General features: G+C 52.3%; 1 protein-coding gene across 1 annotated transcript in view; it reads right to left on the bottom strand.

The window, feature by feature from the left end:
- The window catches only part of LOC311517258 (tumor necrosis factor receptor superfamily member 16-like), a 46,368-nt gene extending 27,272 nt beyond the window's left edge, over positions 1-19,096 (bottom strand). The window contains exon 1 of the mRNA XM_084621974.1: positions 18,340-19,096. Within this exon, the coding sequence (XP_084478100.1) occupies positions 18,340-18,399 (60 nt within the window). The 5' untranslated portion in view covers positions 18,400-19,096. The remainder of the gene's footprint in view (positions 1-18,339) is intronic.
- Positions 19,097-19,325: the final 229 nt, after the last annotated feature.

The raw sequence follows: 19,325 nt of genomic DNA, 5'->3' as shown, positions 1-19,325 counted from the left end.
CAGCAAGCCAAAACGCCCGGTCTTTGCACAGCTCTGGCCCTGGCCTCATTCAACATGTATGGTAAGTTGTGCTGATGAGCACAGTATCTCGGATGTTTCTGATATTACAGGTAGCGACTGTCCAGTGAAAGTTGCTCTCATGGCACCATGGTGATTATAGACATGGGCTTAAGAGCTTTTATTGGACAACTTCTGTTGGTGAAAGAGACAGGCCTGGTCACGTGTTTGCCCCAGTGGAGTTAAAACTGAAAGATTTTCCAGATTCTTCAGACTCCTGCAGAACCCGTGGGGGACCGTAAAGCACACCTGTTTGAAAACGCTATCCAGACAGAAGTCTGTTGTGTGCTACCAGTGTCTCTGACTTACTGTTTGCCCTCAGGTGGGAGCAGAAATTGTAGAACTCAAATCCACAGCCTGCATGGAAATCTGCTGCCCTGTTTACACTGCAGCTTGTAGTAGAGACAGGAACCAGGCAGTGGCATGGTAGAAACCTAGAAATTGCCAGGTTGGATCAGCCCTGAGGTCCACCTGCTCCAAGATCTTGTCTCTGACAGAGGCCAGATGCTTCAGAGGAAGGTGTGAGAGCCCTGAAATAGCAGATGTGAGATAATCTGCCCCCTGATTAAATTAGCCTGATCTCTAATGGACTGGCTTAAGCCCTGAACATGAGGTTTTATTGTAACTCTCGATATGCCAGAATTCAATCCTCTTGGAATCTCGCTAAGCTCTTTGCTCTGATGACACATCCTGTGGCCGGGAGTTCCACAGTCTAATCACATGTTGTGTGGAAAAGTATTTCCCCTTATCAGGGTTGAATTTGCCATCTTCTAATTTGATCGAATGGCTGAATGTCATAGGGCTGGGCCGGCAAATGTTGCCTCATTGTAACTGGTTCAGCACATTTGTTCTTTGCTGTATTCACAGGAACCCCTCTCCCCCACTCCCCACAGTTCCTGTGTGACTGGATTTGCTGGCTCTCCTTCCTCCCAGAAGCCTGTATGATAGGGCCTCCCAGAGTGCATTGCTCCGCACGCTGTTCTGTGTGCAACTCTTCCTGGGCACTGTCTCCTGTTCGATGAGCCACTATGGGAAACTGCCCGGCTTTTCCCAGAATGCAGCAGTACACCCATAGGAGTTAGGAGCATACTGACAAATGTGGCTGTGAAAATGGTTACTACGGGGACACAGTCATGTTCACTGCCACCAGCTCAGATCTGCTTACAACAACAGAGCTGCATTTGCCGTTCAGATGGCACCTGGAAGGGCAAACCTGCAGTGATCCTAGAAGGCCCTAGGATAATACAGTGAGTTGCCCTGATAGAGGGACACGGTGGATCGGTTAAACCACAACGTTTTTGGTGCACCCAGCCCAAATCCATCTCACCTAGCGCAGCACAGATCCCTGTGGAAGAACCAGGCTGCTCTCGGGACAGAGCGCTAGGACAGTGGGGAGCAGCTGTCGGACAGCTTCTGCCGGCCAGTTGCCTTGTCAAGGTTTTCACTCAAAGCCCACGCATTAGTCCCTGCCACAGACACACAGGTGCAACCTTTCCTGATTCTCTAATGAACATCTCTGGATCCAGAGGAATGATGGCAAGACTGGAGGAGCCAAATACATCCATAGGAGGAAAAGAAAGAAAGAAAGAAAGAAAGAAAGAAAGAAAGAAAGAAAGAAAGAAAGAAAGAAAGAAAGAAAGAAGCTGAGGAAGGACTAGAGGAAGGCATAAAGACAGAAGGGGAGGAAGGACTAGAGGAAGAAAGAAAAACAAAGAAAAAAGAATGAAAGATGAAAAGAAAGAAAAAGGTGGAGAGCAAGAGAAGAAAAACACTGCTAAGTGACATAAGAGAAGAAGCCCTTGTCCGGTTGATTCCCCGACCTGCGGCCGAGCTGGGGAGCCCCGTGGAGGATCATAAAGCACACCTGTCTGAAAACGCTGCCCACACAGAAATCTATTGTGTGCTACCAGTCTCTCTGACTCTCTGTTCGCCTACAGGTGGTCGCAGGAATTCTAGAGCAGAGCTGGCCGCACAGTCCAGCTTGCAAACCAACCTGGTGTGGAGGCTAGATGCAGGGGAGGCCACTTGCCACCATCCTGGCTTGTCTGACAAAGAGGTCTCGCTAAGGAGACCAGTGGCCCTTTTTACAGACACTGCCCACCTCATGGCCCCAACACCGGAGCTGGGAGGACAAGCTGGGGGCTGGCAGGCAAACGGCCCCTTGCCCGCTCAGCTAACATGTCCCACAGCTTTACAGACAGAAGGCAGAGGGGGTCTCCTCTCACCACAGGAGTGGTGGTGCTCTGTAGAGTCCAAATTTAGCCTGGGCATAAAAAAGTGCAGAGACCCTGGGGGATTAGAACATAGGACTCCAGTGGGTCTGGGCCATCGATGCTTCTGCATCACCATTGGAAGCTCGGGGTGGGGGTTTCTGCTGGGGGACCCTGGAAGTTAAACATTGCAGGAAGTACCGGCCAGCAGGGCCTGATTGGCTCATACCAGTATATAAACCAGGAAGCCAGCATGGGGAGCTGTCTGAGCAATGATGCAGACACTGTCTACTTGTTTGTGCTCCAGACCTTGCCTTACGATGAACCTTAAGACTCTGGTTCCTGGCCCTAGTTTACCCCTGATGCTGCTAGTCGTCTCCTGACTGCAAATGGTAACTGATTGGTGCCTGCCAGCACCCACGGCCTGGCACTCACAGATCCTTGCAAGAGGAGTGGATGGAGAAGGAGGAATGGAGAGGACAGGATCACACAACTAAGCGATTTACTCCCTTCCTTGTTGTTAAGATGCAGATTTCACCTCAGCCCCCTAAACCCCTGTCTATGACCCTTTTCAAATCCATGGACCGTCTGCCGTCTGCCCCATAAACATCTCCCAGTGTAAAACAACCACCAGTTTATGCAGGACCTCCATATAAACCACAACTGCACTCTGGTGCCCGACCCGCACTGCCGGTGCTTAACTGACAAAGTGTGTCTGGGAAACGCACCCACATACCACCTTCATTTCAAGTTCCATTTGACGGATCAGCACCCAGACAAATAGCACCCTAAGGCCAGACCTACACTGACAAGTTTGCAGCATGGCACAGCTGTGCCGCTGTAAGATCCCTCGTGTAGCTGGAGAGAGTTCTCTTCTTGACACAAAACCAGCTCAACGAGCGGCGGTAGCTATGTTGGCGGGAGAGTGTCTCCCACCGACAGATATGCTGGCAAAACTTATGTCGCTCAGAGGTGTGAATAAAAGACCCCTGAGTGATAAAACTTTTACTGTCATAAATGCTAGCGTAGACATGATCTAAGCTGTCAGGACAGAAATGTCCTTTGGAAAGTCCTGAGGGAGTATTTCAACCAAGGGGCAATGATTTAAACTCTTTTTTTGAGGGACTGGGATCCTGTATGGAATGATATGAATGCAGTGATTCCCTTCCCTAAGTAAGTGTGTCCTTCAGTCACTTCCTCCCTTCAGTGCCCATGTTAAAGCCTTCCCTGTTTGCCTTAGCTAGAGTCCCTAAATGCCACTCAGCGCTCCCAAAACCTGCATTTATTCCAGGTATTGGAAAGGAACAGTAACGCTGGGAAAACATGCCAGATGAACAGCCCTTCAGATGAGGGCTCTCCAGCCATCGATGAGGGTAGGTATACTGGTTGCTTGCACACACCCGACACACTAGCATGTCAAGGGGCTTCCTCGCTGACCTGGAGAGAAGGGCCCACAGGGCAGTTCAGTTTTATTCCTGGATTTTCAAGGCCAGGATTGGACAAGCTCTAGTTCTGGTACAAGGGTCTGGGCTTGATGCAGGAAACATGGGTGGTAGTCTAGTCTGATCTCTCGATCATAGAATATCAGGGTTGGAAGGGACGGAGGTGATCTAGTCCAATCTCCTGCTCAAAGCAGGACCAACACCAACTAAATCATCCCAGCCAGGGCTTTGTCAAGCCTGACCTTAAAACTTCTAAGGATGGAGATTCCACCACTTCCCTAGGTAACCTGGGTAACTTGAAGACACAGGTTGGAGAATTTCACCACGTTTTCTGCATCAAGCCCAGCAACCTGTGGATGAACTAGAGTGTATCTTTTGGAAGGATGTCCAAGTCATGGTTTAAATGCTTCAAGTGATGGAGAATCCACCACGTCAACCGGTGAGCTCTGCCAATGGTGGGTCACCCTCCCTGTGAGAAACACCCAGCCTACTGCCACTTTGAACGTTGACTTCAACTTGCAGCCCTTGGCCCTCATCCTGTTTTCATCTGCTCTATTAAAGAGCCCTGTAGTATCAAATATAGTCCCGCGGCATTGGTACTTAAAGGTGGTGATCAAGTCACCTCTTGACCTCCTTTTTTTGATCAGCTACGTAGATTGAGCGGCTTTCCTCTCGCACTGGAGACCTCCAACCATTCTTGTAACTCTCCTCTGATCCCTCTTCCACCCAGGCAGATTGCTGGGATTGCCCAGAGCACGCATTGCATAGGAGCACATCCTAGCGGCTTGTCTTTGTTTTAAAGGCCCTTCCTGGTTCCGCACCTTCCCTCTTCGCACATACCTGTCTCCCGTCACCTTCGTATCTGAGCCTCACGATCTCGGATGTATTTAGCCTCACCACCCGTGAGCTAGGACTGTGCTGTGATCCTCATTTTACAGATGTGGACCCTGAGGCACAAGGGAGGCTGAACAGGGAGGCTGTAGCAGAGCAGAGATGTTTACCCATGTCTTGTAAGTGTTCGGGTACTGCCCGACATCCGTCCTCTCTTCCTGCTTGCTCACCCTCCTCTCTCATTGCCGGGCTCCCCACCCTTTCTGCTCTGCCATCTCTCACCTGCTTGACACCTCAGCCACTTGCTGCTCCACAACTTCTTCCACAACCCCCTGAGCCTGATGCCCTCCCTGAACTGGGCCATAAAGCTGCTCCCATCTCCTTCTCCGCAAGACCACCTCTGCGGTGAGCCTACAAGACATCGGCCAGGCGTGGCTCAAGGTTTGGGCGTGGGGGGATGAATGTGCTTTAAAAGTTGTGTGTATTTGGTGTTTCCTTCTTCCCCCGCTCTTTGGAGATCACTTGTCTCTTTAGATGATAAGCTCTTCAGGTCAGGAGCCAGGCTACCTGCCAGGAACCGGGGCCTGCAGGAGAGCCGGTCTCAGGGCAACGTACCGCGCACAGCTGGCCTGTAGTAGGCTGCCTGACTGGTGGGAAGAGTCAGCAGCCTGACGCTTACGCCCAGGAGCAGTTCAGCAGCTGCTCAAAGCATTCGCCCCTGGCTGCAATCGCTCCTGCCCCGGCCTTGGACCCAGCTTCACTTGTCTCTCTCCCTCCATCTTCCAATCTGTTCCCCCTTCCCTCTCTCAGCCACACTTCTTCCTCCTTGGTGCTCTGCCTCCCTCCTCTTTTCTCCTCCCTCCCCAGCATGGGACGCAGGGGAGGTGATGAGAGAAGGGGATGCCTGGGCAATACCCACCCACGCGCGGTGACGACGGGCTAATCTCCTCTGCCTGGCGGCTCACCACTAAGAGTTTCTTCCCCTGTCTTTACGGACCTGCCTCTACCTGTGTGTCTGTAGGGAGGGGATGATTTATCTAGGTACTTATCTGATTCCCATCACTGCTGAACTGGAGCAGCTGTGGCCATATGTGTAGCCACGTGACCATTGGGAGTGCTGTCTGTGTACCGTCCATTTCTAAGGAGCCTGCCCGTCTGCACATTGCTTGAAGCAGAGCTGAGGCAGCTTGTTATGCAGGAGAAATGCCCTGTGCTCCCTCCTGGGGCCTTTGATTCTTTCCTGATTTCCTATTTTCCCCCCATCTGAAAGCAAAATCACTCAGGCTTGAGGAGTGTGGGAACATAGAAACGGCCACACTGGATCAAAGGTCCGTCTAGCCCCGTATCCTGTCTTCCGACAGTGGCCAGTGCCAGCTGCTTGAGAGGGAATGAACAGAACAGGTCATCATCAAGTGAGCCATTCCCTGTTGCCCATTCCCAGCTTCCAGCAAACAGAGGCTAGGGAGGACTTATCCTCCAAGAATGTATCTAATTCCTTTTTGATCCCTGTTATAGTCTTGGCCTTCACAACATCCTCTGGCAAAGAGTTCCACAGGTTGACTGTGCATTGTGTGAAGAAATACTTCCTTCTGTTTGTTTTGAACTTGCTGCCTATTAATTTCATTAGGTGACCCCTAGTTCGTGTGTCACGAGAAGGAGTTAATAACACTTCCTCATTAATTTTCGTACGGCGTAACTGCGGGCAGGTGTGTACACACGTTCCGAGCTGAAAAGCATCTGTGCACGGCTGTAGCTCCCTCTCTGCATGTGCACTTGTCTGCATGAGAATCTGAGTGTGCGTGAATCTAGCCAACTCTCGTGACTTTATCACAAGCCTTGTGGGGAAATTCGGAGTGATAATCTGGTGTCGCTGTGTTCCAAGAATATGATGAGATGAGGTTTGCAGCAGTCATTCAGTAAAGAAAAAAGTATGTTTCTGGCTCTTGTGTCACAGAGACCCAAGCATGACTCTGAAGGCTCAGAAACTAGACAGCAAAGAAAAAGAAGCTACTTTATTATTATTATTTTTTAAATCTCATGATTTTTAAACCAATCTCAGGATTTGGAGGGGGGGCACAGATTCCTGATCTATAGCTGCTTGAGGCTGGCAGCATTGTACACACTTGTGTGCACGTGAATATTAGTGCGTTCATGTCTGTGCGTGGAGCTCCGTGCACATGCACGTCGGTGGGTGTGTGAACATGCCTACCTTTGCGGTGGTGAGGGGGACCTGAACATCTCCCTCTGTCTCATGCTCAACTGCAGGCTGAAAAGGAAACTCCTCGAATGCAGAAGGGACAAACTAGGGATCTTTGAGGGGAGACAGTCCGTGGCCCTCAGCAGCCCTCCCGTGTTCCCATTCCCCTGCAGAAGGCTTACCTCTACCATTACAGTTCAGAAGAACTAAACAACACCCTTGTTCTTCCTCCACCTTTCTCCCTCCACCCCACGGTTCCCCCCTGAAGTGTCTATATTACCAGCATCAGAGTATGGCTGTGCGGATTGCCTAGAAATTGTAACGGTTCTAAAACAGGCCTCTTTGCTTCCCCAAAACGGAGCCCAGCTAAGAACCATGAAGGTGGGCGCAAAGTGAGACTTCATGGCTGGATAGATCCCAGCTGACGGGACAAAACGACACTGTTCTGAGTGGTGGAACCCTGGCTGTTTCCCCGCTTGGAGTCAAAGCCTGTTCTAATTAAGCCAAAATCTTTCTCCCTAACCCTCCCCCCACCCTTTTCTTATGAGATGATCATATTACAATGGCTTGATCCATATTTGCTACAGGAACTCGGCTGGCTGCATCTTTCAAGAGGCGCGGCGCCTTTAAATATTTTTCCCTCTGAATCCAAGAACAAAGACCTTAATTGGCACCATGCATCTGGAGACAGTTAATTATCATAAGGCCATCTTAAAGACATAGCGCCTAAATAAAGCAAGAAAGGAGAGGGAGGTGGGCTGGACTGGGCTCTCCAAGGGAGAGAATCCAGAGGGCAGTGGATTTACTTTAATATACATATGTCAGCGTCCATGTGTTTTGGACCGTTCAAACAGAAGGCAGCCCTGTTAGAGCAACAGAGCCCCCACCATCTAACGGCCCCTCCTGATGATAAGCTCTTCAAAGGCCCTTCTGGCCTTTGCAAAAGGCCCTTCTGGCTACATCCAGGTGTTCAGATTTTCAGTTAACTCTTTGGCTGCTGGTCCTCCTCCACTGCACAGTGCGACGGAGCATTAAGAGGTACCTAAGAAGCGGCTCTGTTCTACAATTCATCTTTCAAATGGAAGAGGAAGCAAGCATGGTTCAGTGGCTAGGGGCTCTAACCTGAGACATGGGGTCATTTCCTAGCTCTGCCACAGATTTCCCATGTGGCCTTGGGCAAATCACTTAGCCACTCTGTCGCTCAGCTCCCCATCTTTACAATGGGGTTAATAGTCCCGCCCTGCCTCACAGGGGGCGCTGTGGGATAAATACATTAACAATTGTGAAGTGCTCAGCTACTACAGTAATGGGGGCCAGATAAACATCAAAGGGAGATCAACACAGCCCCAGAGGGACAAGCACCACTTACTAAATTTTTCACCCCACTCGCCACAGCAGTCTGGGTTTTCCCTACAGGTCTCCCCTTTAAGTACCAGCCCATCTTAATTGAGGAGACCTGACCAGATCCCAGCTAGATGTGGACACAACTACAGGCCTTGGCGTCGATGGACCCAAAGAACCTCTGCTCCAAAGCAGCATCTGGTCCTGAGTAAAGTTCCTGCTTTTTGGTTTGACTCAATTTTCTAGCTGGACTGGCTGAGGCACAAGGAGATCGAGTGACTCTGGGGGAGGTCAGGGCTGGGATTAGAGTCTCTTGGATTCTTCGCGTTGCACTCGAACTCCTGGGTAATGCAACCTTCTGCCACCCGCTGCAAACCTGAACAGATGGGGCCGATCAGCGGGACATGTGCCAAACAGAATAGAGATGCAGGACCTGCTGGGGCTTAAACTCCTCGGCCCACGGCCGCAGCAGATGTAAATTGGCCCAGCTGCATTGAAGTCAACGGATGTTATGGCCATTTACACCAACTGAGGGCTTGGCCCCTTTGTGACCTCAGCGCTGGCTCTTTAAAGCTGAACCCCCCCCTTCCCCCACCACCACCGCACCCCTGTCTCTCTTAAAAAGGCAACGCTTGTAATTTTTTTAAAAACCTCCATTTGCCAACCCCCGCAGCTTTCCCTGACCTGAGGGAAAAGGGTTAAAATCAAGGAGGACTTGAAATAAATAGAACAGCAGCTGAAGCAGGGGGTTGTCTCATTTGGAGAGTTAGCCCCCCTAAGCAACTGCATGGGCAGGGGTGCTCTGCAAAATGAGCATTCAGATAAAGCTGGGCTTGGGCCCTTTTTTTTACTTCTTTGTGATGGATAAAGCAGATGGAGGATTCCCCCACCTGCCCACTACTTGTTTCTTATTCTGGGGCCTTGTCTACTTTGTCTTTCCTGGCAGTTTCTATGTGTGGTCGGAGAACAAGGAATAGATTTTCATTGGAATACATCCGATGAAGTGAGCTGTAGCTCACGAAAGCTTATGCTCAAATAAATTGGTTAGTCTCTAAGGTGCCCCAAGTACTCCTTTTCTTTTTGCGGATGCAGACTAACATGGCTGCTACTCTGAGAGCTGGAACAGACCTTCTGGGTCTTTGAGTCCGGACCCCTGCTAGTGCCGGGCACTCCATGATATCATCCTGCTCAGACATTTATCAACCTCCCTCTTTAAACCAGCGAGGGCGTTTGCCCCACAACTCCTACCGGGAAGCTGTTCCAGCCCCTCGCTCCTCGGCTGGCTTTACAAAGAGCTGGGCTCATTAGGGGCTGTGCACTTATGAACATCTGACCCTGATTGTGGGGGCTGAGTACCTGAATAATCTGTTCCAAACTCGGCCTGTAGCATCTCAGTGAAAGAGCCCAGATTTCGGATACTGGCTACGACTCCAGTCCTGCAAACAATTTCTGCACATGCCTCGGGGCCGCCCAAAAGGGTGGGGCAGCTGGCCCCAGCCTCCCCCCTCCCCTTTGAGAGGGCCCCCACACAGAGCGACGACCTGGTGCACAGGGTTACGGAGGGGCAGCTGGGCCAAACCTGAGTGGCACCGTGACCCCATGCACCAGGTCACAGTGCCCGGAGTGGGGAGACAAAAGTGCCAGATCAGAATGAGCCCAGCATTGGCTTGCTTTGCCACCCCCACCTTCTGGGCCTCTCCTCGGTATTTTTGCATTCTTGGTTGGTTTGGGGTTTTATTTGAAGGGGGGGAAGGTCAGTTTCCAATTCACCCTAGGACCCCCAACACCTCTTCATCACCCTGTTATCGTTAGACAGGGGAGCAGTCCCACTGACTTCAAGCTCCTCGTGTGCTTTAAGTTAAGCTTGTATGTAAATGTTTGCCTAAGTGAGATCAGACCCGGGCTGTGGGGGAAGCTGTTCTCCGAGCTATTCCCCATGAACTCTGCAAAGCTCAGCACTGGAGATTTCCCGCATATTGTTGCGATTAAGGGCAGAAATGGTCAAGATCCGGAGGAAACCGCCCTGTGAAATTCCAGTGATGTTCACTCAAATCTGTTCATTTCTGAGCAAACATGGGGCATCTCACATCGTGGTGGTGGCTCAAAATTTTTAACTCCAAAACAAACAGTCCGTATTGTGGGCTGGTGTACGTGGGCGCAGCACAGTTGAAGCTGGGCTGGTTGGCTCCAGCTAAGGATCTGGCGCTTGCTTTGGACACAGCTCGGTGCCCACGTTCGAACATGCAAGATTTGGGGTCTGCATATGGAGGGTAGGAAAAAAGAAATGGCCAACATTCAGGGTAGGGGAAAAAGAACATTTAGCAGGTGGAAAATGGCTTGCAAAGAAATTGTGAAACTTGTCACTGGTGTTCCAGATCTCCACACACGAGCTCGTACCGAGCGTTCCTGACTTCCCCGCGCACACACCCCGAGTGTCCCTGATCGCCAGGCGCGCGCCCCGAGTGTCCCTGATCGCCAGGCGTGCACACACATCACACGTTCCTGATCCCCAAGAGGATGCACAGAGTTTTGCACAGCCCCTGTGAGTGGTCCCCACCCTTTCCTGTGGCTCTTTCTTTCTTAGCAGGCCCTAATCAGGTGTGATTGGCAGGCGTGTGAATAGCGGAGGGGGGAAGCTGCTATCAGAGGAACAGCCGCGTAACAAGAAGGGTTCAACTGGCAAAGGGAGGGGACCCCCAGCAGAACCGCCCGTGTTCATGCTATTCCCACGCGACCTGTTACATGGCTGGTGTCCCCCTCCCCCAGCCAGTCGCACCCAACTTGTTACTTGCCTGTTCCCCTGCTAATACCTCGCCCCTCCACCGCTCACAGCCTCACACCCAAGTGGCTAAGCCCAGTAAGCACCCCCACAGCTATCCACACTTCGCTGGTGACATGCCTGATCCATAAATAGCACCCCCCCGGGGGGCCGCCCGCCCCTGCTAGTCACATCCAACCTGTTGTAAGGCTCTTCCAGGAGTCGCTCCCCCACCCACCCCAATCAATCCTGCCCAACCTGTTAGATGGGCTGTTTCACTGACAGCACCCCCCCACTCCTACGCTATGCTCACCCAACCAGGTGTTCCATTCACAGCAGCCCCCCGCGGCCTCCTCGGCCTGTCTCAGCGCTCTGCCCCAAATGGCGTGGACCCCACGCTTCCCAATGAACGCCCCCATCCCATCCTTCAGAACACCCTGCTGCCGCAAGGAGAATACGACCTCTCGGTCACCTCGCTTATCTCGCCAGGCTGGCCTCAGCCTGTAGTGTAGACGCAGCCCAACAGAAGGGGTTTCTCTGTCGACGGAGTGAGGATGGATCTGCACAGCTTTTTCACAGCTATTCTGACTTGACTGCCCCCTAAGCCAAAATAAAAACCTGGTCCAAACAGGATAGCACAGCTGTGGGGCGAGCAGCAGGCTCTTTCACAGCGGTTGGTAGTCACTTCAACCCCGCTCTCAGTTTTGCTGCCCAAATGCGATTAATGCTGAGGTTTGGGGCGTTCCGGGAATAACGAAGCCGGGAGGCCATCAATACCCAGTGCCATGTTTATCGCTTATTCCTACAGCAGTGCTTGGAGACCACGCCCCAGACTGGGGGCTCCTTGCCCATACCATGCTCCGAGGCGCTTGCAGACTAAACCAACAAACCAGACAGAGGGTGGAAGGGGAAGTGACTTGCCCAGGGACAAACAACTCATCAGTGGCAGAGCCAGGCATAGACCCCCCCCCCAGCTCTGCTAAGTCTCCGTTGCCTAGCTCCTATTGACTCAAAGGTGTCGCGAATTGTTGACATGCGCAGTTCATTCTTAAAAACGCTCAAGAGACCAAATAACTGAACTTAGCCACACTGACTGTCTAAAGACAAAGCCGTACGATATGAAAAGGGGACATGCAGACCCCCTCCTTCCGGGAAGCAGCTTGTACCAGGGCAGAACATTCGTGTATTTTGCCAAATTTCCGATTTTCGGACTTGATTTTTGTGAAGTGTTGTGGATACCGGACATGGGTGAACAGAACTGGGGGGGGGAAGGAGCGTACTGCATTCAGGTAGCCTAGCTTCTCAACACTTAGATAAATCATGTCTGCTATATTAATACCATGCATCTAATAGTTACCAGTGTGGTGTACACTACCTCTAACATGTAGGTATCGGCGAACAGATCCTGAAGGAAAACCCACAGCCTGGATTCAAACAGCCCCAAGATTTGCAGGACGTTTCACAACCAGATCTTGATCCAGACTGTACAACTTGAGCTTCTTTGTGCATTAGGGGCATCATCATCCCCTTTCAGCCTTCACCCAACACTTGGGTAAGTCTTAATAAGTGGATAATCTAGCAACATCAATGGGCAAATTACTCACTGGGACAGTCCAGGCTTTTTGTTTTCCCCAAATTTCCTACGGTTACTACCCCTGGTGGAGCTGAACTGGTGAGAGCAACAGTGGGAAATGGGGCCAAAAGGCCTGCTGTAGGCAAGGAGAATGGCATCTGAGATCTCCTGGTTTGCAGACCGAAACTGCGGCAGAACCAAGCAGTAGGAGAGGACTCTGGAAGTGGGGGATGGGGAGGCTGGCTCATGAGAGACAGTGCTGTCCAGTGGCTAGCGCACTGGGCTAGGGTTTGGGAGACCTGCTAGCCACCACTTTAATAAACAACAACTTGCTATGCTGCCCACAGAATGAAACAGCTGGAGAGCTAGCTCGTGGGGTGTTCTTTACTGGTGTTGTCTGGTGGCTAATGTCAGAGAGCACCTGGCTTCTAGTCCTGGCTCGGCCACAGACACCTGTTATGGTCTTGGGCAGCTCAAAAACTCTGTGCCTCGGTTTCCCCATCTACATAGTGGGAACAGCCCTTTCCACTGGCCTCCCAGGTGGGCTGGGAACATACATTCACTTTGACAGCTCCAGATAAAAGGGCTAAGTATTAATAAGATATTAATTTTAACCCAGCCCAGGACTGTTTAACACAAGGGATTCAGAGCAGAACATGCCTCTCTCCTTGAGCCTAGAAAGCCAGCCTGCTTTTCAACTGACCTGAAAGGCTAGCTCACCCCCTCTCCCTCGAAGTCACTGGTCCAGACCTCATCCTCCTGAGGTCGATTATTATATTATGGCAGCTGTCAAGGACCATAGCAAGGATCAATACCCCATTGTGCTGAGCCCTGTGCAAACAGAAATAGAGAGACAGCCACTGGCTGGCCTCTAAGTGAGCTCCCGACATTTACTGGGAGGGAGACATTCCATCACTCTGCAGGGATATTATCAAAACCCGGGCTACATCCTTTAGAGCAAAGGTTTCCCCCAGCTAAAGCCCGCTCTTTGCCCTGCACCCCAGAGGTGGCTGCATTCCGGGAGCGCTGTGTGTACATTGCATGAAAACCTCTGTATGGACATCATGTACCTGTTCGGACCCTGCCTAACCCAGTCTGCTCTCTCCTGCTTTGGGCTTTCCAGTCCAGACAGTATAAAACCTCACACGGCATCCTTCCCCCCTCTTCTCCTTTAAAAAACTCTCAGCTACTCAGGCTTGCATCACTTCCCCTGGGAAATCTAATTGCACGCATTGTCAGTAAGTGCTGCTTAAGACTTAGCCTATTCATCCCATTGCACAGACACACCCCCTTCCTATACTCACTCCATCCCCCTAAATAACCCTCTTCTGGATTTACAGCCTGGAAATGTTGCTAGCCAGTTGGCATGTCTCCCGCATGTCAGCTAAGCTAGACGTATCGGGCCTGATCCACAGATCAGTGAAATCAATGGAAAGACTCCCCTGGACTTTCACAGGCCATTCAACTTTCTGCATGAGGCCAGGTCTTGCTGATCTTCTCTGAGGTCCCTCCAGTGTGAGTCCTCCTGCTTGAGGGCTCTGATTATTAGAGGTCAGGAGGAGACCTCACGTGGGAGGCAGATTATCCCACATCTGCTACTTTGGGGTTCTTACACCTGCCTCTGAACTGTCTGGTGCTGGCCCCTGCCGGAGACATGGTACTGGACGATGGACCTCGGGTCTGATCCAGTCTGGTGATGTCGATGTGCCAGTTTTGATTCCATTTTAGGATATACGCAAGGCCTTGCTTCCTGAGGGTCCTAAATTCTATAGATAGGAAAATGTCCCTCCCTGCACCAAAGGAAGTGGGGTTCTGGACTCAAAACGTGAGTTCGGGTGGGGGTGTCATCTGTGTCTGTGCATGGGATTGTGTGCGGGGCTAGGCGTGTGTGTTGGTATGCATGTGTGTGCCGCGAAAACGGCCATGCTCTGCCCTAGGAAATCACATGAGGGATTAAACAGCGGTGGCTGCACAGACTCTCCGGCAAATTACAGGCTACTGCAAGGATCGAGTTTCGTTTACCCTCCGGGAAAAATATTATGGGCCAAGGAAGAAGAAAACATACTCTTTATATGGGGCAGTGAAGGTTTTACAAGTGCGGGGGGGGGACTCGTGGGGGGGGGCAGTGAGCTCATGCGTCTGTGGCAGGAAATCATTATCTCCCCTGAAAAGGAGACGTTTTGTTGGGAGCCTGAAAACAGCCTCAGTGGTTCTTTGTACAGAGCTTTGCGCGTGTGCATATACACAGTGTGTGGGTGTAGAGACCCTTGGCAGGTGTCAGTCGGCCCAGCTCTGTCCAGTGGATCTCTGCCGATTTGTACCAGTCCTGGGCCTGGCCCACTATCCTATTTGCTAGCTGCGCGAGTGTGTTTTGTGTCAGGCTCTTTGTGCAACTCGGCTGTGTTTGTCCAGCACGGCGGTGGTGTCCTGCGGACTGTATGTGTCTGCATCAGTGTGTGTTGGTGTGCACAGCCAGGGCATCTCTTCTAGGAGCCGCATTTTCAAAAAAACTCAGGGCTCGGCACTCACAATCAGGGCCAGATTTTCAAGTCCTCTGCTTGCATGAGAAGTGCAGAGTCCGGCTGCAGCCAGCTGGCTGGGATCTGGGTCCCTCCTTCACTGTGTGGGAGGGTAGCTGGATTACATGGGTCTGTGGCATGTGCTTTTGGGGCGAGGCCTGTCACTTACTCTGCACGTACAGCACCTGGCACGATGGACCTCTGCTCTCAGTTAGGGCTTGGGGGAATGTGGGGACCGTGGTACAGGGGAAGAGGGCACACAGAGCCCCTGGCATGAGGGACCCTGGTGTGGGAGGAGGAGAAGGAATGGGAGCCCCCAGAGCTCCTGGCATGGGGCCGGGCAGGGAGTCCCAGAAACAGAGGGGGATGAGAGCGTTACATCGGGAGCTCATGGGGTGTGCACTGGGCCTATAGAAGCAATAAAGTGTGCAACCCTCTAGTGATAATAACAAAGAGTGTGTGTGTGCGTGTTACCCATTGCACCAGCCTTTAGGCCAGAATGCTACCAGCTGTTGCCAGCGGTGGGAGCCTGACATCAAGTGCCTTATGCCAGGCACGGGTGCCTTCTGCTGAGACAGCGTTGGCTCTCCCCTCTGTGGCCAGACTGCCAAGGTGTAAGCCAGGTGGGGCTGGGGGTGCATTGCTCCCAACCTCTACATGGGGGATTCCGTCTTTCCAACATGGGCTTTTACAGGGAGCTCTTATAAAGCCCCCTGCCTGCCTCCTGCCTTGAGTCCCTGCTGAGCACCCGAACCTTTGAGAGGTCTCTTTAAATAGCAGCAGGAGGAAAGTCCTGACCCCACCTCCACCCATAAAACCAGCTCATTAGGTTTCTGTCCACAATGAGAGAGAGACCCCAGAGATCAGGCAAAGATGGGTTATAAAAAGAACCCCTGCAGGCGATGGTCCTACACCCGATGGTCCTACACCTGGTGGTCACTAACAGAACCTTTGAGCTCACCCCACTGGGCTTGAGGCTTTCCTGTGTGGATCAAACTGTGTTTACTGGAGGCTAGCCGCCGGGAGCACCAGCATTCCCTCTCATGTCACGAGAGCTGAACATCCTCTGGGCTGGATGTCAGAGTGTTTAGCTGAGACCAATGGCCTGAGAGTGCTCAGCTCCTTGGAGGCCAGGGCCCTAGACTGGAATGTCCTCCGGACAAGCTCGGTGTCTTATCTGCGGGGGGCAACTCCATAAGCACCTAGAGTGATTGTATGGGCCTGATCCAAAATGCCCATTAAAGTCTTTGGAAGGGGAGTCTTTCCATTGCTCTACTGGGAGTTTGAGTCACAGGCTCTAATTCTCCGCTTGTGTCAACAGCCAAATGCCACCCAAGTCAAGGAAGCATTTACACCACCAGAGCATTTGGCCCACAGTTTTTAAGACACCACTATGATCATCTCTGGCCTGTGCATAACACAGGTCAGAGAATTTTGATAAGAAAGAAAGAAAGAAAGAAAGAAAGAAAGAAAGAAAGAAAGAGAAAGGCTGGAAGGATAGATAGATAGAGGGGGTGTATGGGGGTAGATAGATAGATAGATAGATAGATAGATAGATAGAGGGGGTGTATGGAGACAGACAGATAGATATTTTGATAGAGGGGGCATATGGGGGTAGATAGATAGAGGGGGTATATGGGGGTAGATAGATTGATAGAGGGGGTGTATGGGGACAGACAGACAGATAGATTGGTAGAGGGGGGTATATGGGAGTAGATAGATTGATAGAGGGGGTGTATGGGGACAGACAGACAGATAGATTGGTAGAGGGGGGTATATGGGAGTAGATAGATTGATAGAGGGGGTGTATGGGGTAGATAGATAGATTGATTTAACGAAAAATCTCTCACTACCTGTTGGTAAAAATTAACAGGCCAAATTCATCCCTAGTGTAAAGCCATTGACAGATCCAGTGTTTACATCTTCTACAAACTGAATAATGACCCAGCTGACACCCCCTCACCCCAATCTCACCCAGCCTGACCAGCAGGACAGAGATGTGATTCTGCGGAGGGAGTTTCCCCCAAGTTTATAAAAGCAGCCCTTCGGGAACCAGTCTGAGCATTGCTCTGAAAACAAAACCACAAGTCACAAGTTCCCTAAGGGCTTTTTCAAAGCAGAGTCTTACCTAAAACCCCAGCCCCTCTTCACAGTCACCCCTGCACCAAGCAATTCCTCCCCAAAGAATGGTGTTGTAACTGCTTCCTTTATTATATTTATTTTATGCCCCCCCCCCAACAACAGCCCCTCCTCAACCAAACGAAAAATCTCCCTGCGTCACAACTAATAAGAATAGAAAAATGAAGCCATGCAATGTTAATTACCTCCTCAGGATATAGGAGGATAAACGCAGCTTTTACACGGGCTGACCGCATAATTACAGAGACCGGCTGCACAAAAATGTTAATTCCAGACCAGGAAACTGTTCCACATTAATCCTGACATGAAATTTACTGGAAAGAATGAATGGGGGACTCGCCTTGCTTGTCTCGCTCTCTCTCTCACTGGGCTGGATCCTGCTCTCGCTCCCAGTCCCAATGGGGGCAAAACCAAAGCAGCTGTTAAGGGCTCGACAGCCAGGAGATGGAGAGAGAGCCTCAGCGTCTTGCTCACCTGGGAGGTCTCGAGCATTGTCCAGCACCAAAAAACCAGGACAGAGCTAAACACAGGCCACCAATGCGAGCAAAAGGCTGGTTCTGGTTCTGCTCAGAGAGAAGCAGCTGGACTCTCCTCTGACATAGACCAGGGCAGTTCCAGTGACTTTAGCTGAAGTTTGCAGGGAGGTAAGTAGTAGCCGATCCCACACCCCAACCCTTCCCCCTTTGCTCCAGTGAGGTCGGTGGCAAAATCCCCTCGATCTACTTAAAAAACTGAAGGATTGGGGCGGACCCACTGCGCTCTGTCATGCCCCACGGGTGTGTAAGCGGTGCAATCCGACAGCTCTAAAGCTTAGGAGTTTTATGCAACATCCCGGGGCTGCTCGTACCCTCAGCCCCCCTCCCCCTTTAAAATGCGAACCGGTTTCACTCACCCTTCCCTCCCCCGAGCAGAGAAACCGGGAAACTTTGACCTCTCTGGAGCCAGGGGGGGCGCTTCAGAGGAATCGCAGGGTCAGCCCGGGAAGGCAAAAATCCCCGTCCCCTTCCTCTAGAGTTCACAGCCCTCTTTCCTTGCACGCGGGGTGAGTGTGTGCGCGCGTGCAAGGCGCTGGGGGGGGGGGCGCGTGTGTGAAGCCTGGATTCCAAAGGCTGCAGCCCGATCCAAACCCGCTGATTCCCTCGGGGCCAGGCCGGGGTCTCCCGAGACCTCCCCCAGCCCGGTGACCGCAAAGCGCCCCGGCAGCTCCAGGCTGGCAACCGGCCTGTGTCCGCCCCGGCCGGCGGACGGGGGGGCGAGGAGCGGGGCACTCACCTTGCCCGGGAACAGCTGGCACAGCAGAAGGAGGCAGAGAGGCGCCCCGGTCGGCTGCATCTCGGCTTCTCCGCCGTCCGTCGGTCTGTCTGTCCGGGCCGCCTCGCCCCCCCTGCCCGGTTGCAGTTAATAAGCAAATGCAGAGCTCGTGCCCCGGGGCTCGTCCTTTGATCCGGCGGATCTGTTGTTTGGGGGGGGGGGGGGCTGATGCAAACTTAAGAGAAACCCCGCATCTAGCAGTCCGGGGAGGGGGGGGGGTGGATCTAGCAAAACAAAACAAAAAATCAAAAACGTTGCGGGAAAGGCGATTTGCTAAAAAAATAAACTCCCGCACAAAGCCGCAGCAGGGGGAGTTGTCGTGTCCGGCATCAGCCCCTACCCTGAAGGGAGACGGATCCAGATGCTCCAGCCACGGCTCCCGACCCCAGGGGAGCCGAGGGAGTCAGTCCAGGGCGAGCTTTGGCCCAAGCGAGCCTCGCTCAGCCGCCCCCCTGCGCTCCGGGCCGGGGAGAGCCGGGATCCGAGCCTCCTCCCCGAGGGGAGCCAAGGACGCTCCTTTGCAAGAAGGGACCTGGCGGAGTTTGCTTTGCTAGCAGGAGCCGCGGCGGCTGGAAATGCCTCTGTGTGTGTGTGTGTGTGAGGAGGGCTGTGATGTGAGTCTCCTTGGCCCTACCCCTCCCAGGATCTGTGCCGGCTGCCACCTTCTCCCGCCCCTCTCCGTGTCTGTCTCCTCTCTTTTCCATGCAGACATGAAAGAGGGAAGGGACCCAGGATGAAAGAGGGGAGGGAGCAACAAGCGGGGAGGGGTGGAGAGAAGAGAGAGATCATACATTTTTAAAAGTTACAGGGGGGAGGGGGCGGGTTTCAGCCCCTTGATTGGCTACCGAGCGGCAGAGGGGGCAGGTTTCTGCTCTGGGACTGGCCGAGAGCAAGAAGGGGTCGTAAATCTTCCCAGCGAGTCTGGTGGGGAGGAAGGGAGCTGACAG

Source organism: Lepidochelys olivacea (assembly GCF_965140295.1).
Source record: "Lepidochelys olivacea isolate rLepOli2 genome assembly, chromosome: 2".
NCBI classification, from domain to species: domain Eukaryota; kingdom Metazoa; phylum Chordata; order Testudines; family Cheloniidae; genus Lepidochelys; species Lepidochelys olivacea.
This window is presented reverse-complemented; position numbering and strand designations above follow the sequence as displayed.